Source organism: Mustela nivalis, assembly GCF_964662115.1.
Source record: "Mustela nivalis genome assembly, chromosome: 1".
Lineage (NCBI taxonomy): Eukaryota > Metazoa > Chordata > Mammalia > Carnivora > Mustelidae > Mustela > Mustela nivalis.
In genome coordinates, this window is record NC_139020.1 from 67,364,623 (window position 1) to 67,392,375 (window position 27,753).

General features: G+C 38.8%; 3 protein-coding genes across 11 annotated transcripts in view; all 3 read left to right on the forward strand.

Moving 5' to 3' along the window:
• Positions 1–2,652, forward strand: part of LOC309854062 (uncharacterized protein) — a 46,220-nt gene extending 43,568 nt beyond the window's left edge. For 7 of the 8 annotated variants that reach the window (XR_014306083.1, XM_082712759.1, XM_082712760.1 and 4 more), the window contains 2 exons: positions 1,773–1,885; positions 2,343–2,652. Coding sequence is in view for 7 of the 8 variants with exons in the window: in XM_082712759.1 (XP_082568885.1) it covers positions 1,773–1,885; positions 2,343–2,354 (125 nt within the window). In the remaining variant the exon portion in view is untranslated. The remainder of the gene's footprint in view (positions 1–1,772; positions 1,886–2,342) is intronic. The other variant, XM_082712762.1, reaches the window with a different exon arrangement.
• A 5,138-nt stretch (positions 2,653–7,790) lies between these two features.
• On the forward strand, positions 7,791–14,831 carry RNF7 (ring finger protein 7). Of its 2 annotated transcripts, none has more exons than XM_082712840.1 (3): positions 7,791–8,079; positions 12,294–12,341; positions 13,880–14,831. In XM_082712840.1, the coding sequence occupies exons 1-3, from the start codon at positions 7,905–7,907 to the stop codon at positions 13,996–13,998; spliced, it is 342 nt and encodes a 113-aa protein (XP_082568966.1). In that variant the 5' UTR covers positions 7,791–7,904; the 3' UTR covers positions 13,999–14,831. The 2 variants fall into 2 exon arrangements, with proteins under 2 accessions (XP_082568966.1, XP_082568967.1); XM_082712841.1 differs by having other exon boundaries at positions 7,803–8,072.
• A 3,913-nt stretch (positions 14,832–18,744) lies between these two features.
• GRK7 (G protein-coupled receptor kinase 7) overlaps positions 18,745–27,753 on the forward strand; it is a 48,504-nt gene continuing 39,495 nt past the window's right edge. The window contains exons 1-2 of the mRNA XM_082712421.1: positions 18,745–19,169; positions 19,519–19,663. The gene's annotated coding sequence lies outside the window, so the exon portion shown is untranslated. The remainder of the gene's footprint in view (positions 19,170–19,518; positions 19,664–27,753) is intronic.

Genomic DNA, 27,753 nt, shown 5'->3' on the forward strand with positions numbered 1-27,753 from the left:
CCATCCTTCAGATTTTTATGGAGGCTTTATTACGTAGGCATGGATGATTAAATCATTGGCCAATGGTGATTGATTCAACCTCCGGCCCCTTTCCCCTCCCCGGACAATCAGGGTTAGAGAAAGCTCTAACATTCCCTCTATGGTTGGTTCCCCTGGCAACCAGCCCCATCCTTAGGTGCTGTCCAAAAGTCTCCTCATTAACATAAACTCAGGTGTGGTGGAAAGGGGCTTGTTAAGAACAACGAGGCACCCATTTCAACTTTACCGCTCTAAGGCGTTTTAAGGAACTGAGAACAAGGGACCAAATATTATATTTAAGTTTTCTTTTTTTTTTTTAGATTTTATTTATTTATTTGACAGACAGAGAGATCACAAGTAGGCAGAGAGGCAGGCAGAGAGAGAGAGAGAGAGAGAGAGAGAGGAGGAAGCAGGCTCCCCGCTGAGCAGAAAGCCTGATGCGGGACTCGATCCCAGGACCCTGAGATCATGACCTGAGCCGAAGGCAGTGGCTTAACCCACTGAGCCACCCAGGTGCCCTATTTAAGTTTTCTTTTTAAAAAAAAATCCAGTGGAGTTAACATGGAGTGTTCTATTAGCTTCAAGTGTACATTACTCAGTGTTCATCGTGGTAAGTATACTCTAAACCCCATCACCTGTTTTACCCATCCCCCACACACACCTAAGAGACCAAAAGATGCTCCCATTTCTCTTATTGATCAGGAAATTCCAAAGGTGTGGGAACCAGGAACCCTGGACAAAGACCAAATATATATGGGAAATCTGAATAATCCAAATATATATTTCCTAGAAATCACAATATTGCTGGATTGTATTGGAAAATCAATGAGAAATCTTGGTTTCAAGTGCTACAAGACCAACATAAACTGATCTAAGTACACACACACCAAACTGTTGACCCATAATATTACTAGAAGTCCAGGGGTGGTTCTAGCTACAGATCCAGCTGGATTTAGCGGTTCAAGTAACGCTACCTACCTTCCTCTCCTGGAAATTCTGCTTGTGCTAACTTCATTCTCAGGCAGATAAAGCAATAAAGCAATATAGTCTGCTTGTGCTGACTTTATTCCCACACAGTGGCATTTTGGGCAGCACAGGCCATAAATTTACATTGTACCAGTTTAATCTCAAGAAAGCGCCTTTCTCCTGATTTCACAGGACCATCATGAGTCACATGCACACCTGTTAACCAATTGCTGTGTCAGGGAGAGTAAATCCGCTAATTCACCAGATCCGGGTTATGTGCCCATCCACCCCTGGAGCACAGGGGAGTGGAACCCCAAAGTAAACTCAAGATTCTGTTCCAGAAAGAAGCTAAAATAAATGCAAGCTGGACAAGTAAAACCAAGAGAGGTCCAGTGAAGATGAAGAGTCAGTAAAGTATTAGAGGTGATGAATGACAAGATAAGAGTTTCACTTTCAGATGATTAATCTGGAAGTAGATTGCAGAATGGATTTGGGAGGCGGGGAAGTCTGAAGCGATGAAGACCAGTTGGAAGACTTCTACAATTATCCAGGTTAACATGTGAATTTAGGAATGGGAAAGAAAGGACTGGAATGAGAAGTTATTATAGAAATAAATTGTTATGGATCACTCACATCAAGAAGATATAGGCAAAAGGTATTAGGTGAGAGGAAAGTTGCCCAGTTCATAAGAATGTGGGAGAATCCCCCTCTCAGAAGCGAAAACCCAATCCATCAAATGGAGTTGTGAGATATCCTACTGATTTACTACTATGTTCTTCCCCTCTCAGGTAAACTCCCAGTCTTAAAAATTACAGTCACTCCTCAAATGTCTTCTGATACCTTCAGATCTATTTGGAAAAATAGCAGGAAATCTAGGATTACCAGTAAAAAGAAGAAGAAGGTATGCTCTTGGATGTCTGTGTCTGTGAGTTGCATCCACCAGGGGAGTTTGTGGATGGACCCTGGGCACTAAATTGGGGTAGGTGCCAACCCCAGCAGATTTTGCACTTGATAAAATCATGAGAATTTTGGTTCTAGGTAACAGTATCCCAAACCATCAGTCTATTCTAATGGATGATTGTATCAAAGGACAAGTAGTAGGAAAAAACATAGTTCCCTCAAAGGTTGGTGCAAACCTTGTCTCCTCTCTTCAACTTTTCCACCCTCCCCTCCCCCCACAATCCTGGTACCTGTTAGCTTATTGTGGATTTGAAATGGTGAATTTACCTGAACTATTTATGAAACATGTGGGATCTATTAGGTGGTAGTGCTTTATATATGTTCACTCTCTATTGTATGAAGTTGAACTTCCTTTTTTCTTTTTATAATTTATGAATGTTGTGTTCATTATTTCACAGGGTAAAAACTGAATATGGACGCTCTATATCTTTATGGATGCTCTCTGTTTCCATGGCCAACTGGACATGTGTAGAAAGATCTTGATTATTCTATAAGAAGAGTTTTCACTGGAGGGGCACATGGGTGGCTCAGTGGGTTAAGCCTCTGCCTTAGGCTCAGGTCATGATCTCAGTGTCCTGGATTTGAGCCCTGTCAGGCTCTCTACTCAACGGGAAGCTTGCTTCTTCCTCTCTCTCACTCTCTGCCTGCCTCTCTGCCTCTTGCGATCTCTGTCTGTCAAATAAATAAACAAAATCTTTAAAAAAAAAATAAGAGTTTTCACTGGAGCCAAGCCCCTTTAATGTTATAAAATTTGAGGACTAATTTATGAAAGTTCAAAGTAGTGTTAACCCTATTATGCTCGTCATTTTCTAAAATGTGGGTTTCCCAGTTGGCCTTAGTGAAAATAGTTAGAATTCTTCTCTGGTGCTTCTTATGTGCATGTGAAATGTAAAAGTTGAAGGAAGTCATGATCTTTATCTAAGAAACATTTTTCTTTCATGAGTATATTTATAGTTGAGAACAATAAGAGTATTTGGAGATAACCACTTTCTGAAAGATGACATCCCCCCAAATGGGGATCTTCCACAAATGAGGAAACTTCTAATCACTTTAATCACTGCCCCCTCCACCCCAAATGAAGATATCTGGTTGACTGATGTATGGATGATAAATTGGATTAGCTGAAAGTTATATGCCATGACAATATGGTGCAGGGATGGAAAGTGTGGACTGGGGAAAGAAATGGGCTGGAATTCTCTGTGGAAAACTGCTGCTTTCCAGGTGTGTGACATTGGCCAACTCAGTTAACCTCACTGAGCCTCAGTTCTCCCTGATAAGATACAGATAGAATAGCACCCGTCTTGTATGGTGAGCCCTGAGTGAGATGACACATGTCAAGCATTTTTGGACAATATTGTTTCATAGTAGTGCATGCTCAAATATAAATATTAGCGGCAGTTATTGTTGATGTTAGAATTGAGTGACTCCAGTTATTTCACTTGGAAAAGCTACACAAGAAAGATAAAAAAGAAGAAGAAAAGACTTAAGACCTTTCCATTTTGAAGTAAAAAAAAAAAAAAAAAAAAAACAACCCCCACAAAAAGCCAGTCTGTTGGGGTGCCTGGCTGGCACAGTCAGTAGAAATGTGACTCTTGATCTCAATGTTGTGAGTTCAAGCCCCACGTTGGGTGTGGAGCCTACTCAAAATAAAAAGTAAAAAAAAGACCTGGGGCGCCTGGGTGGCTCAGTGGGTTAAAGCCTCTGCCTTTGGCTCAGGTCATGATCTCAGGGTCCTGGGATCGAGCCCCGCATCGGGCTCTCTGCTCAGCGGGGAGCCTGCTTCCTCCTCTCTCTCTGCCTGCTTCTCTGCCTGCTTGTGATCTCCATCTGTCAAATGAATAAATAAAATCTTAAAAAAAAAAAAGACCTGTACCCCTGAAACAAATAATACATTATATGTTAATAAAAAATAAAGAAATGAATGTATATTTTTTAAAAAAGCAAGACTGTCATTCATATTATGTACAAATCAAGTTCTGGCAAATCTGTGGAACCAAACTATCTGTGAAAGTGAGGATGTTTATAGTAAATTGTGTTCAGCCTTTAATATCTTATTATTTAGCTAGGAAGACAGGATCCTCGCATGTTAAAAGTAAACAATAACAGAGTATGAGAATTGAAATAATATAAAGTCTTCAGAACTTGTATATGCAATGTATGTGGCCTCCTGAGAAACTGTACCTGCTTAAAAAAAAAAAAAAAAAAGGACCTTTTTGAAATTTGCCCCAGACATCCTCTCTGTGGGAGCGTAAAATCTGTGTGCCTTTTTACAAGTCTTTTGACATGGTCTATCAAAGTGAAAAATACATAACTTTTGACCTAGGTATTTGAGAAATTTATTTTACAAATGTTCTCTCACACATGTGTAAGCAAATACTTATAATGATGTTTAATGCAGAACTGTTTGTTATACATTGGAAACAGCTTAACATCTCTCAAAGGAATCTCGGGGAAATAAATCACAGGGAATGTGTGTGGTGTAATACCGTGCAGCATCAAGAATAATGTGGATAAGGGAGGGCTTCTGTGGAAAGCTATCCTACTCATACTATTAAATGAAAAGAGCACCTGGCTGGCTCAGTCAGTGGAGCAGCCAACTCTTGACCTCAGGGCCGGGAGTTTGAGCCTCATGTTGGGTGTGGAGATTACTTATAAAAAAAAAAAAATTTTTTTTAAGCAGGCTAGAGAATAATGTGTGTAATAAAAAAACTCATATGAAGATGCATTGATTTAATATGAGCCAGCAGCGTGCCTGGGTGGCTCAGTGGGTTAAAGTCTCTGCCTTTGGCTCTAGTCATGATCCCAGGGTCCTGGGATGGAGCCCCACATCGGGCTCTCCGCTCAGCAGGGTGCCAGCGTCCTCCTTTCTCTCTCTCTGCCTGCCTCTCTGCCTACTTGTGATCGCTATCTGTCAAATAAATAATTAATAAAATCTTTAAAAAAATAATATGAGCCAGCAATCCCATTTCTGGGTGTATACCCAAAAGAACTGAAAGCAGGATTATGAAGAGATATTTGTATACTTGAGTTCACAGTGACGTTATTCACAATATTCAAAAGGTGCAAGCAACCCTGATGTCCACTGACAGATAAACGGATAAGCAAAGTGTGGTCTATCCACACAGTGCAGTATTATTTGGCCTTAAAAAGGAAGGAAATTTTGACACATGCTGCAACACAGATGAAACTCCAAGGCACTGTGCTAAAGTGAAATAAAACAGTTACAAAAAGACAAATACTGAATGATTCTACTTATAGGAGGTACCTAGGGTAATCAAACTCAGAAACAAAGAGTGCTGGTTGCCGGAAAGAAGGGGAGATAGAAAGTATAGTTTTGGTTTTGGAAAATGAAATAGTTCTGGAAAGTGTTTGCATAACAATGTAAATGTCCTGGGGTACCTGGGTGTCTTAGTCAGTTAGGCATCTGACTCTTGAATTCAGCTCAAGCCTTGTTCTCAGGGTCATGAGTCCAAGCCCCATGTTGGGCTCCATGCTGGGTGTGGAGCCCACTTTAAAACAAAACAAAACAAAACACAAAAACAACATAAATACACTTAACACTACTGAATTCTGCACTAAAAATGGTGGCAAACTTCATTATGTATATTTTATCGCAATTAAAAATTTTTAGGGGCACCTGACTGGCTCAGTCAGTAGAGCCTGTGACTCTTAATCTCAGGGTTGTAAGTTGGAGCCCCACCTTGGGTGTAGAGATTACTTAAAAGTAAAATCTTTTAAAAAAATTTTTAATGGGGCGCCTGGGTGGCTCAGTGGGTTACGCCGATGCCTTCGGCTCAGGTCATGATATCAGGGTCCTGGGATGGAGTCCCGCATCGGGCTCTCTGCTCAGCGGGGAGCCTGCTTCCTCCTCTCTCTCTCTGCCTGCCTCTCTGCCTACTTGTGGTCTCTCTCTGTCAAATAAATAAATAAAATCTTAAAAAAAAAATTTTTAATGATTGTAATGTGTCTGTTTGTATATATGTAGAAACTTCTGAGAGTATGAACAACACTTGCTTTTTTTCATTGCATACACATTTTACTATTTTAACATTTTTATAACTTATGAGCTGTCAATTTTAAAAACTTGAAATTATTCAATAAACATCAGTAGCAGCACTTTTTCCTTGCTATGTGCCCCAGTGCCAAAAGAGTAGAAGAAACATAGTAAGTGCCGTGATTTCCTGGAAATATTAGAATATATATTGGCAAAGAGCAAAGATGAGTAAGTTTTCTCTAAGCGCAGCTGCTAATCCAGCTAGAGCAGGTAGGGAAAGTTCTGTCCAGTTTCAGAGATGTTGAAGTGTGACAAGAAGAGGCATCCTCTAGGCTTTCATCCTTTCATCTGACTTTCCTTTTCTCTTTCAAACTGGCCAGTTCCCAACAACTTGAAGTGCATTTTCTCCTCGTCTGGTTCCAGCCTTCCTCCTTTATTAGATATCTCACATTTAGAACCATCTCTATAGTCAGATGTGTGGTCATTTAATATGAACAGAACATGTTCATCTGGGTTTGTCCATAGGAATTTTATCTGGCTCTTCGAGTTAGTGCAGTGAGATTGACATCCGCCACCAGTACAGCTGCTCTGCTCTGGCTGACAGCTTGGACAGGTGTGCTCTCTTCACTCATATCCTGGGCTTGAGGGCCTCCCATGAGGAGTCTAGTCTCTTCTGTGAGGCTTTTCCTCATGGCATCAGTCCTCAGGGATATTTCTGTCCCTCACATCACTGAATATTCCACTCAACAAGCAGCGCACATAGCATCTAGGCAAATGTGACCCTGTGTCCATATTTCTATTTTTACATTTGTATGCATGCTTGTCCTCTGCCCAACTGCTTAAGTTTGGTTAGCCTCCATCCAGCACCAGGCCTGGCGTGAGGACACGAGGGGAGGCTTGGAGTCCCAAACCCGACACTACAGGTGTCCACCACTAGGTGGTGGTGGTAATCAGTCATCTCCCTAGGCATTCCGTGCCTCAACTTTCTTACCGTTTAAAAATGATGTTGTCTGCTTTGCTTGAGAAAACAGAAGAACATGACCCCAAGCCAGCAATAGAACCCAGGTTTTATAATTGTCACCGTCACATAATAGCGGTGTTACTCGTACATATAAAAGGAGGTGGTTAAACTACATCAGAGGTTCTCAGAGCTTGGGCCCCTGAGTTCTAGGCATCCTTTCAGGGGACCAACAGGTCGGAACTATTATTTGCATGCCAACATTCGGAGCTATTTCCCTCTCCTCACTCTTTAGGAGTGTACAGGGGAGTTTTCCAGAAGCTACATTATATGCGGCACCATCGGTCTAATAACTTGTAATGAGTTTATTACTGTTACTTTTAAAATTTAGATCTTTCTCTCAAGGTAAATTTCTTAAAAAGCAAACATCTACATCTTTCATAAAGGCTTTTGAAGATCCTCTGGTTTTTAAGTTTAACGGAGTGCAAAGTTTGAGAACCACGGAACCAGGTTTCTCAGAAGACCTTGGGAGGTCAGACGTTTCCTAGATACGGAGTACAGGGGATCTTGCATAGATACGGTCCCGGCTCTGATTGAGTTTACGGGGGAGGGAGGGAGCGGTAACAGTTTTAGTAACAGGATAATTTGAGAGAGTGGTAAGTTTCCCGAAAGCACACAGCAGGTCACCTGGTGCCTGCGTAGAGCGCTCCCGGGCGCGGGAGAGGAACACTGAGCAGCGAAGCGTCCAGGTTTCACACCGGAATCGCCCTAAAGGCCTTCAGCATTTCCCCAGCGAGCAGGGATGTGCGGGGTGGACAAGCGGCCTGGCGCTAGCGTCAAATGACGTCACTGGGCCGCGCCAGCCAATCGGAGCGGCCCCGTCGTAGGCGCCGCGGCGGCCCGTGGCCTGCAGGCGGCGCTGTGGCCCGCCGGGCGGCCCCACGGAGCCGCCATAGCCGCCCGCCTCCCGCGACTTAACGTCTCCGCTGCCGGCTCCGCGTCGCCGCCATGGCCGACGTGGAAGACGGCGAGGAACCCTGCGCCCTGTCCTCTCACTCCGGGAGCGCAGGCTCAAAGTCGGGAGGCGACAAAATGTTCTCTCTCAAAAAGTGGAACGCGGTGGCTATGTGGAGCTGGGACGTGGAGTGCGATACGTGCGCCATCTGCAGGGTCCAGGTGATGGGTAAGCGCTACAAGCGAGGCCGGGGCCCCGCTCCGGCCTCCGCCGGGCCGACTTGGAGTGGGGGACGGGGGAAGAAGGCTCCGAGAGACTCGGGTTGGCTGGAGTGGGGGCAGGGGTGCCGGGGCTAACCGTGCTGCAGCCGGCCTGAGGGCTGCTGCCGCCGCGGGGGGCTCCGCGGGCGTCCGGCGCCGGGAGCTGGTCTTACAGCGAGAGAAACGGATTGTGAGCCCAGGAATTGAGGTAATTTCAGGTGGTGATGGGTGTGGCCAAGGAAATAAAACTGGGTCATTTGTTGGCAGCTAGGAGAAACCGCTCGGGTTGGTGTGGCCCGCTCCGTCTCCCAAACCACACCGCAGAGGGGTCAGAGTAAAGGCCCGGACTAAGGAGGGCACTTTAATGATTGTGGTCACACACCGAAGTGATGCTCTGGAGTCGTCCTCCACAAAAACGACACCCTCAGTCCGCTCCTGAGAGGCGAAGGGAAGAAAAGCGTTCTAGCCGTTGCATTTTTGGATTAGCTCCTGATGTTCCGCAGTCTTTTTGAAATCTGCATGCCTCAGGATGGGTCAGATGGCACTCCCCTGTCTTGAAGGGGACACAGTGTGGTTCAGGAGTGTTTAAGGTTCGCGGGAATTGAAGAATGTAAGCCTTTTATTCAGAAACATGAAACTTCATCTCATTCTGGCCCCTCCCTATCGTAGGATGCCATTTCCTGAAGAAGATCTGACTTGCTCTGTGTCAGGCCTTTGTGGAGAACCCTCTTGTACAAATAAAATCTTAACTTCTTTCTGTGACATTTCCGATCAAAATACTGGACCAAGTGAAACCTGGCAGAGCAGCTTCATCCTGTTATATTTTATATGCTCTCTGTTTTAAGATCTCTGACCACCTTGAAAAAGAGATGTTACCTAAATACAAGTTACATTTTTAAATAAAGCATTTAAAATACTGAGAGAGTATTTCAGTGTTTCTTGGGGTAGGTGGAAAAAAAAACTGAGGTTCTGTAGTTTGAAGACTTTGTGTTTTGCTCTGAAAAATGAGAATTGGAGAAAATAAACACAATTACTATCTCAAGGGATGAAATTTAAACCTACCAGAATCCAGAGATTCTCAATTTACACTCTCTATTAGTACACTGTTTTTTGTTTTTTATTCATAAAGCTTGTTTCAAAGAGGATTAACAAAAATGGGATTAAAATATTTTTTATTTCTTACTTTTGAAAGAACTTGATTTCAGACGTGATCCACTTATTTTCGAATTAGGTCTTAAAAGTACCTAGTTTACTGGCCTGCAGTAAAGCCTCCTTACCCCACCCCTTATTCAAACTACAGTCATAATTTCCAGTTTGTGTGCCATTGTTAACTTATCCAGACAATTTAATCTTTTCTTCTTTTGCAAGACAAGCTTTGCTAAATATTTTATCCTCAAAATTTTCTTAAGTTTAAAAAGAAGAGTGGTTCGAGAAAGTGTGTTTTATATTTTCCCCAAAGAAAAGTTTTATATTTGTAAGTAGAAATACAGAATTCAGAGTAATGGTTGAAATCTTGCAACAAATAAGCTTTACTGGGATATTTAGAGTAAGTCAAAGTATGGCTATAAATGGTTCACATTAATATTAACATTCTAATTATAGCCAGTATTCTGCTACCGTGGATTATTTTTGCAGATTTACAGTGGCTGTCCTTTGAGTTCAGGAGCGTATTCTGGACTAAACCTCTGTATTTTGTTTATGAGGTGTTAAAATCCATTTAGTGGTCAGGTGGCAGCAGAAGGAAGTTTGTTTTTCAGACTTCCCAAGCTTACCCTAGCAGCATCATTCTAAAAGGTGTTACCGATATTGCACTCCTTAGAAATGTTCTGTTTTAGATCTTAAAATATCATGAAAAGAATTTTTTTTATTTTATCTAAAAATTTAGGGATTTTTAGATTTAGGTTGGGTTTTGATAATGAGTCTAAAAGCGCAATCAAAATTGTAATCCAGAGATTTCTCGATTGTGCAAAGGATCCCACTTAATTCTATTTCCTTAACATTTCAAATTCATTTCTTACACCTAAATGATTTATTATAACTTCTTGATCCAAGATTTGCCTGTCAGCCTGTTCTGATGTGGTTAACACTCTCTTCTTTGGTTTCCGCTCTTCTCCCTTCGTTCTGAAAGGGGCAGATGGCAGTGACCCAAGTGTTGAAGAAGAGGAATATAGGTTTGCTAGTTCTGTTGAGTTCTAAAGAGGAACCCTTCATGGCTATTTATGTTAACTTGGACATTTGACATACCTTTTGGAGTCTTGTTTTCCTAATTTGTGAAAGAGGTAGTTGGGGTCACAGACTATAATTCTATGATTATACAGAACCAGAGCCATGTCTTCACCCTTATATCATGATCCTTATGATATTTAGTTGTTTGCCTGCCTACCTCCCCATTTCCTGGTGAGTCCGGGGACCCAGACTCCGTCATTTTGGTGTCCCTAGTGCATAACTCCTTATACAGAGTAGATACTCAGTAATTGTGGGATTGAAGAAAGCCTCAGGAGGCAGTGGTTGTTTTTAATCCACATCGAAGAGGCCAGGGTGGTGTGTTTTTTTAGGGTAAGAGCATGCAGAGAGGAGCAAACAAATGCCTGAGCATAATCCAATGTAAGAAGAGGAGCAGGCTTCAACTCCACTGTGTATCTATTTTTACAGAATTCGTTTTCTCCAATTTATGTTAAAAACTAATTTTTTTTTTCTTTTGGTTTGAATTTTCTTTTACCCGTCTTGGACTCCTCTTTCAGCTAGTGAATGAATCCATTTTTGGGGGTCCTAATATTTTATATTCTCTCCTTCATGAAGCAGATAGTAGTAGAGTGAATTTGGAAAACTTCTAGTATACCCTTTAGGTTCCCATTCCTAGAATTTACTCCCAAATAAATTATTAAAATATTTTGCCATTGTTGGATAAATGCTTTGGACTCAGACATATTCATAAAGGGAGGATTTCTTTTCCTTTGCTTTGCTTTCTCCTTTTCTTTCCTTTTTCTTTCTTTCTTTCTTTTCTTTTTTTTTTTTTTTTTGAAGAATTTATTTTTTATTTATATGACAGACAGAGATCACAAGTAGGCAGAGAGAGAGGAAGGGAAGCAGGCTCCCCACCAAGCAGAGAGCCTGATGCAGGGCTCCATCCCAGGTGCCCCTTTTTCTTTCCTTTTTTTAAAGATTTATTTATTTGTGAGAGAGAGAGAAAAAGAGCAGGAGAGCACAAGTGGTAGAGAAGGAAAAGGAGGCTCCCCATCGAGCAGGGTGCCTGATGCCCCAGGACCCTGGGATCATGACCTGAGCTGAAGGCAGACACTTAAATCAGCTGAGCCACCCAGGAGCCCCAAGGGAGCATTTTTTTAAAAAAGAAAAAAAAAGAGAGATGCCTGGGTGGCTCAGTTGGTTAAGTAGCTGCCTTCGGCTCAGGTCATGATCCCAGCGTTCTGGGATCAAGTCCCACCCACATCAGGCTCCTTGCTCCGCAGGGAGCCTGCTTCTCCGTCTGCCTCTGCCTGCCATTCTGCCTGCCTGTGTTCACTCTCTCTCCCTCTCTCTCTCTCTGATACATAAATAAAATCTTAAAAAAAAAGAAAAAAAAAGAGACAACAGAGTATTTAAGAGATTCTTTAAAAATTAATATTTTAATTTTTGTATAGATCATATAGTCACATAATTCAGAATTTTAAGAAAATACACAATGAAAACTCCTTCCCACCATCCCCTCTTTGGTAGACTTTATTACTAGTTACTTGGTATTCTTCTGGTGTTTCTTTATGTATGTATAAGCAAATACCAATATATATGCATGGCTTACCTAAAATGGTATCTTGAAAATAAACTGCCCTTAAGGTTGATCTATGTGATCATGCCCAGTGAGTCTATATGAACTTCTAATATATAATGGAGTATGGCATATTTTTCTGTAGTGATTGCATGCACTTTGGGGACATGTTTTCATTGGAGCTTGGGAAAATAGAGGGTCTGTAACCCTTGTGAAATTGCTCCTGGTCATAAGTAAATAAGTAGAGTGCCTTGTATTTTATTCATCTTTAAACAGTTATATTCAGATGAGAAATTAATAATATGGGTCTCTTATCTCCATCTCTAACCCTTTGGGCTTTTATTTGACTTTGAAGTGTCTGGGTTTTAAAAATTGCATTCTGAGCATCAGAATGAGAATTGCTATTTGTTTATTTTTAGATGCCTGTCTTAGATGTCAAGCTGAAAACAAACAAGAGGATTGTGTTGGTATGTTGTAATTTCATTCTCTTGCTTTTCCAACTGAAGGTTTTCTCTCAGTGGGGATGTTTGAATTTGCAATTAAGATTGACTTTATCAATACACAAAAACAAACTGTAAAGCAGTGATCCATTATTAATATAAAATGTTTTGGTTCTCTAAAGGCCTTAATGGAATTAATCTACAAGTCCTTTTATTTCCTGTAATTAAGAATTGATTACATATTCTAGATGTGGGTATAATAAATATTTCATATTCTAAAAAGCATTCTTTTCTATTAGGAAAATTATGAAGTAAGGAATTTGCCAAAACATCTTAAATTTAACTGTATTATAGGTCAGATTTTGTAGGGTTTTATTCTAATAAAGCACTTCAGTTTTCAGTACTCTTATGATATAATATTTAACTTTTCAACTAACAAAAAATTTTAAATCTTAAGATTTTTTTCCAATATAGTTTATATATGGAAATCTATTAAATCTTGTTAATAGTCTGGGACTATAAAAGTTATCTTAGGCTAAACGGTTTTAAGCAGTTCAAAAGTTCTTATGTCCTAGATCTTGAAGTCATCACTTCTAGATTGCTATATATAAAAGCTTTTCTGAAGATGAAAGGTTAACTTTGTACTTTGTGTTTGCATGGTTTACATACAGCATCTTAATAATGATTTATGTCGTATTTATTAAATCCTGTTTTTTCATCCTGAAACACTTAGAATGTTTCCTATTCCCTATAGCTAATTTTCATAAGAAGATGTAGGTTTTTTTCATGTTTTTTTTTTCCTTCTATTTCTTTCATTGTTCTGTTATGATGTAGGTTAAGGAAGTGACAAATAAAACCCACATTTGAGACTGTATTTCAGATTATGGATGACTTCCCTTGGTTTAAAAAATACTAACAGAAATTGTGAGGTTCAGGCCACCTTTCTTTGACCACAGAAAGACCTATCTCTCTTTCCAGCCACCCACTTTGAAAAGTTAATGTATTTGTCACATCAGGAATTGCACTGCTTATGGATGACTTAACACAGTTCATCACTACTTTTGGAAAATAACTCACTAGATGTACGCAAAGCATGGCATCTATTTATAATAGACTACTATGAACTGAAAACATTTAAAACTCATTATCTTGCTAAATCAAAATCAGGAGACTGTTTCTTAATAAAGTAAAACTCAAAAGGTTTCCAGGTCAGTGTATGACTGAGAAGTTCTGGGATCTAAGGAAGGCTCAAGTTCTTTAATCTCTTCAGGAAGACAGCATGTGGAGCTGTGTAAGGGCTGGGGGCCACCACATCCCCCACAGATTCTAAACAATGATGGAAAGTCCCCTAATCACAGTGCCTCATCTCACTTCTTAAGTGTAATTTACACAGGTAAGTTTTTATTTCTTCATAGGTAGAAAAAATGTTGACCAGTTAGCCATCATGCTTCAAGATAACGAACCATGATTATTTGTCATAATATAAAATAACCTATGATTTGAGTTCAGTAATTTAACTTAAAATATGTAATGTCAGATAATCTTTTTTTTTTTCCTCCTTTCAGTGGTCTGGGGAGAATGTAATCATTCCTTTCACAACTGCTGCATGTCCCTGTGGGTGAAACAGAACAATCGCTGCCCTCTCTGCCAGCAGGATTGGGTGGTCCAAAGAATCGGCAAATGAGAGTGGTGGAAGGCTTTCTTAGTGCATTCGTTTGGAGCCCTGGTGGATCATGTTATCAAGTGCCCTACAAAGGCCAGGACACTCCAGGGAACTAATTCTTCAAGTAGGAGGAGATGGCTCTGTGGTCTTTTGGTACTCATCAGAGGCATAGTTCGGCATTTTGTTAGTTTTATTTTCAGAAATTCTCTACAATTAAGAAGATAATTTATTAAAGATGGTCTTTCCTACCTCTGTGGTATGTGTCACACACACTGCTTAGAAGTGCTTTAAAGGAGGAGAGAGCTACAAATTGAATGACTTCATAATTTACTTACTGATATCCAAGGGGCTGTGGAAGCAGTTCCATTCGGAAGAGAACTTGTTGCATGTTTATAGTCGATCAGTTAAAAAAAAAAAAAAGACAATGTTACAGTAACAAATAAAGTGCAGTTTTAAACCCAATTCTTATCCTCAATTTGTTCCTGATATTTATTTTTGGCGGGAGGGGGTGATTCATGAACTCTTTATTTGATACAATGAAAATTTTAAGTTTGGACCAGTGAACAGGGTAAATAAAATTTAACCTTTGGGCATATGCAATTTCAGTTGTCTTTCAAGCTATCATCCTCTGTCTTGGGCTCATCAAGAAAACCTAAATTTACATTCACCTCACTGCTCAGTCACTGGACGATAAAGAACAGAAGTATTTTCAAGTTCTGGTCAGATTATGTTGTAATTAAACTGTGTTTTGGGTGGAATGTTAATGAGGGGAAATGTTTACCACTGTAGCATTGGATCAAAAAGTTTATTTTATTATACAATGTTTTAATAAATGGTTTATTCTGTTTATTTAATTTGAATTGTCATTATTACAATTTTACATACAACCTTAAACTTCATGTTAATAAACTAATATGGTAACTGAATGATTTTACTTAATTTGAAAAAATATTCATATACTCTTACTTGGTAAAAAATAAAACTTAAAGTTTATTACCTGGGAAAATTAAGTGTGAGAATATACTTAAATTTTATTAAACTCATTCACATTTAAGGGAGATTATTTGGCAACAGATAATGGGCCACAAGTTTATTTTGAGTTTTTCCATGATAAAGGTCACAGCTATGAATTTCAAAAACTAAAGTCTTGGGGCACCTGGGTGGCTCAGTTGTTTAAGCCTCTGCTTTCTGCCTGGGTCATGATCTCGATGTCCTGGGATCGAGCCCTGCATCGGGCTCTCTGCTCAGCCGGGAGCCTGCTTCCCCCTCTCTCTGCCTGCCTCTCTGCCTACTTGTGATCTCTCTTTTCTGTGTCAAGTAAATAAATAAAATCTTTCAAATAAAAACTGAAGTCTTAAAAACTTTATCATTCATTTCTGCAGTTTGTCAGTCTGAATCTTATATCTAAGGAATGTGAATACACAAAAGAATGTTAAAAACTAGAATTCATAGGCTTTCATAGTGGCTACTATTAATCTGATTTCTCCGGAAGTTAATTGCTTTATTATGTATTTTTTCATATTTCACTGAAAAACTTATTACATGTAGGGGTAAGCATTTTTTTAAATTATATAATATCAAGAGTAATACTATGAACATGATTTATTGACATTCATGATGACCTAGATTACTTGGCTGGATTTTTGGTCAAGCATTTTTTTTTTTAAATTTTAAGAGTTTTTTTGTGTGTGTTTTGTTTGTTTTTTGAGAAAAAGAATGCATGGTGGGGAGAGGCCGAGAGGGAGAGAGAGAAGCAGACTTTCTGCTTAGCAGGAGTTCGATGCCAGGCTCAATCCCAGGACCCTGGGATCATGACCTGAGCCAAAGGAAAATGCTTAACAACTGAGCCATTCAGGTACCCCACATTTTCTAATCTTTTATGATGCAATACTGTGTTTCTCCAGGTTGACTGCCATTAATGTTATATTTTTGCTTTATTTTCATTCTCTTTGTATTGATTCTACAAGTGAAAATCCCTGAAGAAGTCAAGAGTATGTAGAATGTGTTATGATTCTCTCTCTCTGCTCCTCCCCTGCTTGCATGCTCTCTAAAATAAAAAAAAATCAGGGTGCCTGGATGGCGCAGTTGGTTAAGTGTCTGCCTTCAGCTTAGGTCAGGGTCTCCGGGTTCTGGGATTGAGCCCCAAATTGTGCTCCTTGCTCAGCGGGGAGTCTGCTTCTCTCTCTCCCTCTCTGCCTCTCTCTCCCTCTCCCACTCCCCCTGCTTGTGTTCCCTCTCTCTCTGTCAAATAACTAAATAAAATCTTAAAAAAAAAAAAAGATTAGAAAATATTACCTAAAGACATATAATTTACTGAATGTGAAAGATGGACAAAATTTGTTAAGTGTGTTTTCTTGCATTCCTCTTTAGAGTATTTAGTGTAAGTAGCACATAAAATGTTTGCAGTATAGTGTAGTGTATACATAGAATATAGGTTTTATACTTCTAGTACAGATTTGTCATTTTACTGGTAGTAAATTATATGTAATATATAGTACAATGTATTACAAGTAAAGATAGATGGATAGATAGTACTGCTTTTTCTTTGTGATAGGACCTACTGCTTAGAGAAACACTGAAGCTGATAGGTGTATTCTTGCCATTTGGTATTGTTTCAAAGATTCATGGCCTCAAGTTAACTGTTGAGACATATGCTAAGAAAATAAACACTGAATAAGATGTTACATTGCATCTCAAATGAGGAATACATTTAGGGAGTAAAACTTGAATGCATTTTTTAAATTGGCATTGTATACTACTGTTTCTTTTTCCCCTCTGAGGAAGTCATTAATCATGCTGTTTCCTCCTAGTAAACTTAGGTTGACATTAACCATTCTGTTTTAGGCACATGTTCTGTGGATGCAGAGGAAGATTTAGGATATGTACTAGTCAAGCAGTTCAGAAATAACTCTTTCACAGATGACTGAGCACCAATACAGATAGCTTAGTGATCAGCCTTACATTTCCATAGTAGTAGTTTGCCAAGGAGACAGTCCAGCATACTATTTTCTCTGTATATAGGAAAAAAACCAAGTATTTGTTTTTCTTAACTGGATTAAGTCTTTTTGCAATGACTGAAATTAAAAAAAAAAATCTCCACAGAAGCCAGTTATTACAGTTATATTGGTTCACAATGGGAAAATAAGATTCCATTTCAAATGCCCCACTCCCCAAAATATAAAGCATATTTCGATTCAAATTTGTTGAACTTAGATTTGGCTTACTATAAGCCAAGTGTGTATATGGATGTGTAAGTGTAATATGACACATGTATTCATCCATTCATTAAACTCACTGTTCTCATTGTTCAGATATATAAAAGAATCAGAAAAGTAATCTCCTTGAAGGATAATTTTGTTTTATAAGAAGATGTTTGAGCTACAACTGGAAAATGTTGTGTCCCCAGTGCAGCAATCAGAAAACCTATTTGTAGACAGGACAGTAAAGAGTTGGATAGTGGAGTGACTGAGTAGAAATTGATGAGAAAGCCACTGAAACACAATATCTATTTCTAGAAGAAAATAAATAACATGGGAAGGATGAATGGATGGAAAGCTTGAGGAAAGCCCTGTGAACCAAAGAATGGGGAAGAATGACATCCTTTACTATGTAGTAGACATTGAGAAATCAGATATCTATAGTTAATATCTATATTATATAGTTATATAAATATATTATATATAATATATACTATATATAACTATATTATACAGTTAATATCTATATAGCTAATATCTACAGTTAATTCTTTACAAAAATTATATAGGCACAACTATGTTCAAACAGTATGCCTGATCTAACAAGACTAGTGTGATAGTTACATAGGAGTTGGGCATTTACAGTAAGATCAGTAGAACTATATTTAACAAATAAGTTACTCTAAAGGGAGTAAAAATAGTGATTATGAAGGAGTTTGTATAAATTATTTTATATTTAATTCCCTTTAGTGTGCATAATTTAGACTTCATGCCTCACTTTTAAGCTTTTTAAATGGATTTGACTATGTTGCATTTATAACACACTTTTGAATTATAAGTTATTACTGTCCTTATTTGAAAGTCAAGAGAACTGAAATGTCAAGAGAACTGACCTAGTAACATGTTAACAGATTCCAACCAAAATCTGTCTTTTGGATTTTTAGGGGCATCTTGTTTCAGCTTAGAGTAGCTGCTGGAAAGAGTGTTGCTCCCATCTTTATAGTTTATTCAGATTGCTTTTCTTTTTTATAAATTAATGACACTTCCAGGGTCACATGGGTGGCTCAGTGGGTTAAGCCTCTGCCTTTGGCTCAGGTCATGGTCTCAGGGTCCTGAGATTGAGCCCAGCCTCAGGCTCTCTGCTCGGCGGGGAGCTTGCTTCCTCCTGTCTCTCTGCCTAGTTGTGATATCTGTCTATCAAATAAATAAAATCTTTAAAAAAAATTAATGACACTTCCAAATAATTTTTTTCCATTTTTCTTTAAGATTACATTTAGGCTTTTTAGTTTGCGGGATGTGTGTGTGTGTTATGTGGCGTGTATATGTGGGCGCATGTGTCCTTTCAGAACCTAACAGAACTTATTTCAAGTTCTGTTATTGAAGATGCTTTTCCAGGTCATATTTAATGTAATAATTTTCCTAATGTTGATTTTGTAAAATATATTGAAACATTTGTGTATTGATTAGAAATGAATTTTCTTTCATGTTTTTCATAATCCTGGTTATGTAGTACATGCATATTAAATAACAATAGATTTTTAAAAATTAATTATAATACACAAATATGTTTGACCACTCAAATGTTTATCATTGTACAGTGAGCTAATTGAATAGCTTTTTGTTTTGATGTTTTTAAAAGGATGTATTCATAAAATGTGAACTAAATATTTGGCTTTGCATTGAAGAGAGAAATAATAAGAATGTCAAGTTATTTTAGTTAGCATGACAGTATATAAATGAAATGTGAAGGATGATGGTAATAAGTAGATTTTCCACACAGCAAAACCACAGGCCTACAGCCTAACAAAGCTTTGTTTCTACTAGGCATCAGCATCTGAGGGTAGAAGAGGAGGAGGGCCTGGGACAAAGCAGCACTGATCCCTACCCTTCCTGGGGTGATATCAGCTCATCTGCAGAGCCATCTGAACGTTTAATATATATTGTTTCATCAGAAAGAACACACTATCACATTTAATTACGAGTACCAAGGCAAAAGTTAAGCATTGAACAGATTTTTCTTTCCATTTGATTAAACGATGTGGAATTTTATTTTACTAGTATATTGGAAATACATTTGTCTTTAATTTTCCATCGAGGCAAAGGTGCATTTGTCTATTACAGCTGACATCCAGATCAGTAAATCTTACCCCATCAAACCCATTACTTCTTATACAACATGTTCCCATTACTATCCTGAAGTGCAATTCATAAATGTCTCCCCCACACATAATTAAAATATGTATAATAGCTTAATTATAATATCTAAATATGTAATATAAAATAATTTAATTGCAATATCAAATGGAAATAAAAGGAAAGTAATTTATAATTATTTGCATTTCAGTATCTAAATGCTTGGGCATAATCACACCAGAAGGCGTAAAGAAATAGGCTGACGCATGTGTGGATGTGTGTTTGTGATCACTACATATAGACAACAGTAATGCAAACTCTTGTGCCTTCGGAACATGGGAGCATTTCCACCAATGGTAAGAACTTTCCCACCCAAATGGTGGATCATGCTTAGTAAAGCTCCAAACAAAACAATGTATAATCTTTTGGTTTACATTTTACTTGTATGGTTGGACATTTCAATGACATGGTTAGTGAATATTCACTTGACAGTCTTCTAGGCCTAAAGAATAAGCTCAAAATTGTTTTATTTAATTGAAGCTAATGTAGAAGTCTTTAGGATAAAGGAAAGTTTTAAGTGTTCCTTTAGAAGTTTAGTAAACATCTGATAAGAAAGGTAACTATTTTAAAAAAATCCTTTTTTGCTTTTTAAAATTTTTTTTATTTTATTCATTTATTTGTCAGAGAGAGAGAACACACACACAAGGAGAGCAGCTGGCAGAGGGAGAAGCAGGCTCCCCACTGATGAGGGAGCCCGATGTGGGACTCAGTCCCAGGACCCTGAGATCATGATTTGAGCCAAAGGCAGACACTTAACCGACTGAGCCACCCAAGCTTTTTTGCTTTTTGAAGTTACTCCCAAGGGCTAGCTTTTCAGGGTAATGCTCTGAAAAGAAAATTAGAAAATGTCCATGTTTAGTTTAGTAAGCCCAGTTTAAAGATACATATTTTTTTAAATAAATAAATAAATAATAAAAATATATATATTTAAAGGAAAAATTAACAAGGAAAATTAGAATTAAAGTACAAATATACTTTAAGTTCCTCTTTTGCCTTTATATGTCATTCTGTTCCTGCCATGTGTAGGTTTTGTTCAACAAAATAATGTCTTATAGGAAAAGTATCTTCTCCACATTTTGATACTCTATTTAGTGGCTGAGAGCTGACTCTACAGGCAGGACCCTTGAATTTGCATCCCAGCCCCTCCACTTGGCTGCCCTTGAGCAAGTCACTTACCCCTTTTTTCTCCTATACAGCGGGTAACAACAATACCTTCCTCTCTAGATTGCTCGAGCTTGAAGACCAAGTGAATTCATACACATGTAAAACACTGAGAACAGTTAAGTACTACTGTTACTTCATTTTAGTCAATTTTGAAAGCTCCTCTAGGAGAAGTGGCACTTGAAAAAATAATGTATTTTTAGTTATGGGATAAAGCACTCTTAACTGTTCTCAATAAAAATTTTATAAGAAAAAATTAATTTAACACAGGTTACTTGTTGTACCATGAGCTTTTGTAAAGAATTATTAGTGAGGCCTTTAATGACTTGCCTGTCATATTTTTTTCTAGTCATGGGGTCAACATGATTTCCCGATTTTATGTTAAGAAAAGATTTTGTAAATACTGAGTTCTCACTTTAATTTTAGGTTTTCCATCTTAGAAATATTTTACTGGCTGTTGCAGATAAGCATATGGGGGTACATTTTTTGACCACTTGAGTTTGTGGGAAACCCACATACCTTAGAAAATTTATCTTTTTTTTAAGCTCTCAGTTTTCATCTTCATAGCCTTTCAGAGCAGCAGCAGGTTTTACAATCAGACTGCTGCTTTCTCTTGTCTCTCTGCACTCAATAAACCTGAGTCAGTGATCGAAGCAGAACCTGCTTTTCCTAAGGTGGCTGTAAGCAAGCTTTCCCTGAGTGAGTGTAACTGGTACAGAAGAGTAGAAAGACTGCAATTTAGAAGTCACTCAGCCTGGCTTGGAATCTTGATTCTATCGGTTACTACCTGTGTGACCCTGCACCAAGTTCTTAACTTCTCTGTCCCTATCTCCTCAACTAAAATGGGAACAACATATTATCTACCTTGTAGAGTTGCTATGAAGAGTAAATGAATTAATACATGTTAACTACCTGGAACAGTGCATGAAACAGAGAAAGCACTCAATAACTATGAGCCATTATTATAGATCAGGATTGCCCCTGCTGATCTCTGCATTCAAGAATGGCCTTGAGACAAGGTGTTTTGTTTTCAGCGATGATTTTTGTAGGAATTGGGACATTTGTGTATACCCACAACCTGTGCACAACTGCCAACATGAGTTTTTAGGAGAATGGTTTTTAACTTTTTAAAAACCACCCAACATATATGAAAAGCACATTCCCATCAGCAACAAGGGACTCTCCCATAGTTGTTTTCAAAGAGTGTGTGTGTGTGTGTGTGTGTGTGTGTGTGTGTGTAAACCAGACAGGGAAGAGAGTTAGAAAAAAACCTCCCAGATGAAAACCTCAGTTAAAAGCTTTTGGAACTGTTTCAGTGCTGATGAAATGTTCTATGACATTTGCATTTTATCCTAGCTTTTATTTTTCATTTTATTTTTATTTTATTTTATTTTTTTTGACAGATCACAAGCAGGCAGAGAAGCAGGCAGAGAGAGAGGAAGAAGCAGGCTCCCTGCTGAGCAGAGAGCCCAATGGGGGCTCAATCCCAGGGTCCTGGGATCATGACCTGAGCAGAAGGCAGAGGCTTTAACCCACTCAGCCACCCAGGCACCCCTTATCCTAGCTTTTAAGGAGCTACCTACTAACTAAATTTACTAGGACTTATATAAGAAGTCCAACTAAATTATTTGTACCAAAATTGCACATAATAAAATCAGAATTCTTGCCAGACCACCTTTGGGGGGAACTTTATAAATCCATATAATCATAGTATAGAACAAGCTTTGTGTGATTGGAATAATACAATTGTCATCTAACTCTTTAGTGGTGATTTTTAGACTTTCCTTGTAAATAACTTCTGTAAACTAACTCCTGCTCTACCTTTATAGAAATTATATATTTATAATAGAAATACGGGGGTGCCTGGGTGGATCACTTGATTAAGCGTCTGCCTTTGGCTCAGGTCATGATCCCAGGGTCCTGGGGATCATGGTCCTCCTGTGGCTCACTGCTCAGCAGGGAGTCTGCTTCTCCCTCTCTCTGCCTGCCACTTCCCCTGCTTGTGTGTGCCGTGCTCTGTCTCTCTCTCTTAAAAATAAATAAAATCTTTTAAATAATTAGTGTTCACTGCTTGCCTCCTATATATGAGGCTTTGCCTTAATAGTAGAAAGAATTTGAAAACAAGTAGGTTTCCTATCTTCAGAGACTGCAGGATCTGTTAGGGAATAGTAACTAGATTCACAACAAATTTTTTAAGTATAATGTAATGAATCTTCTAAGAGACAAACCACATTCACTTGCAGCATATACAGTATATGATTACAAGGACCATCTCTTGTGTGGATTATGAAAACCCACTTATACACTATTTAACAATATGCGGTATGTATGTGCACCATAGCATTTCTGGGGAGAGAAATGCTATGTGTCCCCTTGAAGTAAGTTGGCCGCGTCCCTTCCACTTCCTCGCCTACCTACCTTGCCTTGAGTTCCATCTCTCTTCAGTTACATACTCTCATATTTGTCTGCTTGTAACCTTCGGTGTAGGGCAAGGGGGAGAAAGGGGCCTGTTCACTGACAAAAAAGCCTCCTAAGGAAGAAAATAACATTTAAAGTAATTTCTTTTCTTGAAGGGTGTAGGTCTGTGCTATCCAATAATGTGGCCACTAGCCACGTGTGGTTATTTAAATTTTAATTTTAATTAACTAAAATTTAAAATTTAGTCCCTTAGTCACATTAGCCATATTACAGGGGCTCAAAAGTCACATGCGGAGAGTGGCTTCCATACTGGTCATCCTAGAATGAGACATTTCCATCGTGGAAGAAAGTTCTGTTGGACAGTGCTAGTATAGATCATCTGTTTTTTGAAGGGCTATTCTACCAGAATTGGGGAATCATGGAGGTCTCAGTTATAGCAAATTTAAGTGACCTTCCACCTTCCTTTTAAAGATTATCTTTGGAAACTGGAATGTTGAACATGAACCTTATTTTACTAATTAAGTCTTATCCTTGGCAAAGAGACTTACACACTTTTAACTGGTCAATTCACTACACTTAGGGGAAAAAATTAACCTAAATAAAAAGATCCGAAATTATATTGAAACACTTCTGTTTAAAAAAAGGATTGTTGACAAAGCTTCCCGTACTTTACATTTTGTAAGAATTTCTTATATTGTTAGAATGACTTAATATTTGATACTGTCAATGTATGTAGCTTTTGTATCCTGGATAGATTTATGGAAGTGGTTCTCAACCAAGTAATGGTTTTGCTCTGCAGGGGACATTAAGCAATGTCTGAAAACATTTGTGGTTGTCACAGCTCATCGGAGTGCTGGGATCTATCGGGTAGGGGCCATGGTTGCTGATGTACTTCTTACAGTGCACATGACAGCCCCCCACAATAAAGAATTATCAAAGTCAAATATGTCAGTAGCACTGAAGTTGAGAAACCCTGATTAACAGTAATTTATATACATTTTAATAATATTTTTGAGAAGTTAGAATTTCCTGTTAGAAACTTGCTGAAATATGGTCAGTAATGATAATAAAACTTAGGTAACACTTACTAGGTGCCAAATTATCCTCTAAGAGCTTTACATGTTGTAAAGTTTTTTCCGGTGACATAAACACAACACCAGGCAAAGTGGGTTCAAGGCAAGATTGATTAAAAATGCTCTCCGGCGAAGTTTCAGGGCTCAGGAGAAGGGGAACCAGGAAAGTTGCCCGGGGAGGAGGTGGGCACCCTCGGTTCCCTGACTCTGGAAAGCAGAATGGGGGAAGTCGCTCTCAAGGCAGGGAGGAGGGGGCTTTTAAGGGGTCTTGGGGAAAGCTCAGGGGTCTTCTGGCAAGTTTCCCTTATTTGGATATCCCGCCTGCTCCTCGGTATCCCATTGGTCCACAGGAGCCCGGGGCAGGGGTCTCAAATTCCTGCTTTGGGCCTTTGTTCTCCTGTCCGAGCTCAGGTCTTGTGGCGGGAACTTTCGCCATCTTTAGTATCCCTTCCTACCAGCCCAGCACATGTATTAACTCATTTAATCTTAACAAAACCCCCTTTCTGTTATCAACTTCTTTTACAGCTGAAGAGATAGAGGCAGTTTCTGAGTAACCTGCTACTAGGGACTGAATTGTGTACCCTTCCCCAAATTCATATGTTGAAGCCCTTACCCTTCACTGTGATTGTATTTGGAGATAAGGCTTTAGGAGGTAATTAAGGTTAAATGGAAATAAGGGTGGCGCCCTAATGTAATAGGATCAGTAGCTTATAAGAAATGGGAGAAAATCCCCCGCCCCCAAGCATGCATTGAGAAAAGGCCATGTGAGAACTCAACATGAAAGTGGTCATCTGCAATCCAAGGGGACCCCTCAGCAGTCACTGACCTTGCTGATATCTTGATTGCAGACTTTCCAGTTCCCAGAACTGTGAGAAAATAAATTTCTGTTGTTGTTTTTCGTTTTTAAGATTTATTTATTTATTTTAGACAAAGAGAGCCAGAGAGCAGGGGAGGGGCAGAGGGTGAGGGAGAGAGTGAATCTCCAGTAGACTCTTTGCTGAGCCTATAGCCTGAAGTGGGGAATGATCCCAACCCTGTGCTGACAGCATGACCTGAGCTGAAATCAAGAGTTGGTGGCTTAACCGACTCAGTCACCCAGGCACCCCTAAATTTCTGTTGTTTAAGACACCCAATTGATAGCATTTTGTTATGGCAGCCTGAGTTAAGGCATCTGCCTAAGGTTATAAAACTAGGAAATAAGGTTATAAAACTAGGATTCTAGGAAACTAGAATCCATGTTCTTCACCACTGGTTTATACTGCATTAATAGAATACCTATTTGAACATATTTTCTTCCAATATTACTTTTCTGAAGTTTGTCCACATATATGTTTGTAGTTCTATAAGGCTACACCCAGACCTCTTCACTTATACTTGTATTTTAGAGCTGTATATTTTATGTTTTCAGCTATTGGCCAAGCCATTGCATTGTGTTCTATACCATTTCATTGTGTTCTAGCATACTACTATCATATATGACCTAAATTCAAACATTCATACACTGAAAGGGGAGTTTATCTTTGTTTTCAAAGAATAGACACGTATGAAGAGATCATTGATTAAAAAAAAATTAAAATGTCTGGGATATGTTTTCATAAATGCTAAAATAATATTGGAATAGGCTATTACTAGATTTATCTGTTTTTTAAAATTTGGTTCCTGGAGTAGATAACATGGTAAAAAATGTTAAGTCCCTTCTGCCTAAATAAAAGTATAGCTATGTTTCAATACTTGGAGTTCTAGGAAAACCAATTACATCCTTTAAAAAGCTGGGCTCAAAAGGAAGATGTTGGTGCATAAAACAAAGGGGTAATTCCATGTTGATATGATACCTTCTTTTAAACACTAGTGGGTCAGCTGGCAGGTACATTTTTCTGCCAGTATCAGAAGACCAGACTATACTGGCTTAATCAGATAGCAGTTTATTGTCTCATACAAGAACTCTAGGGATAGGAAGATTAAGGTTAATACAGTGATAAGTAATGCCCTCAGGAGCCATGCTGTCTTCTTTCTGGTCTCAACATTTTCAGCGTGAAGCTTTGTTCTCATACCCTCTCCCTCACGGTCCCGAGATGGCTACTGTATCTTCAAATCTCATATTCACCTTCTTGGGGAAAAGTGAGGGGCTTAAGGAATTTTTTTTTTTCTTTAGTGAGACTGACTTTTACTTGGGAAAGGGTGCCCTTGCTGGTGTCTTTAGTCTATACTTCATCAGCCAGAATTATGTCCCAGAGCCACTTCTAGATGCAAAAGAAATAAGAGGTGAAGTATTTGGCTTTCCAGCTTTTATTTTATTTTTTAATTTTTTGAAGGTGGGGGGAGAGGGAGAGGGAGAGAGAGAGAATCTTAAACAGGCTCCACACCCAGCACAGAGCTTGATCTCAAAACCCTGAGATCTTGATCTGAGCCAAAAAAATCAAGAGTTGGACATTTAACCAACTGAGCCACCCCAGCGCCCCTGGCTTTCCAGCCTTACACTAAGGGAAGAAAAGTGGAATAGTGATTGGGAATATGTGTTAAATGAGTCAACGTATATTATTGTTTACCATTAGTATTACTGACTTACTCAGCAATTAATACATGGAGAGTTGCTGCTATATGTACTCCTTGTCATAAACTCTTAGAATTGGAAACGCTCTTACAGATCATTTAATCTCTGAAACAACAACATATTTGTGTCATTTTCTTTTCTTTTCTTTTTTTTTTTTCAAAGATTTTATTTGACAGAGAGATAGCACAAATAGGCAGAGCAGCAGGCAGAGAGAGAGAGGGAGAAGCAGCCTATCCGCTCAGCAGGGAGCCTGATACAGGGCTCAATTCCAGGCCCCCGTTGGATCATGACCTGAGCCTAAGGCAACCGCTCAACCGACTCAGCCACTCAGGTGCCCTGTGTCTTTGTTTTTTAATATGCTAACTTGTAAAGCAAAACTTTTCAGTGATCTTTTAGCATATGTTCATTGTGACACAAATTTGAATAGTCCTTGAATAAAATTATGTTTTAAGATATAACTCCATATGGAAAAAATATGATGTTATATAGACTGTGACACTACCTTTATATATTTCCCCTAACCCTAATTTTACGCTGAAGTGAGTGAGTAATTGTTCTTGGTGTTCTGAAACAGAACTGAAATAGTACATGGAGGTTTTTACAGATAAAATGGTTGCTTCTACAATTGTCCTGGGAAATTTAAACTGTTTAGAAAGATCCAGATCTCATGCTTTTAGCCAGCCTTATCTGATTTCTGTCATTGCTGCGTCAGTGTCTGCACAGCATATAGCTTCTCCCCTAAAGAATGTGAGCCATCAACAGATAACTGCCAGATGAGGCCATATTCTCAACAAAAGCCTAAAGAGCTGGATAATGGGCAAAAGAATTGAAAAGATACTTCGCAAAAGAAGACCTACAAATAGGCAGTTAGAACATGAGAAGGAGCCTAGTCTAAAGTTTCTCATCAGAAATGCAAATTAAAATTACAACAAAATACCTCTACACACCCCCTAGAATAGCTCAAGTTAAAAATACTTAACATCAAGTCTGGGTGAGGATGTGGAGGACCTGGAACTCTCGTGCATTGCTGGTGGGAATGAAAACTGGAACAGCCAAACAGTAAGGCAGTACCATAAAAAGCTAACTGTACCTCTACCCTATGACTCAGCAATTTTGTTTCTGCCCAAGAGCAATGAAAATTTATATCCACAAAAAGATGTAGATGAGGGGTACCTGGGTGGCT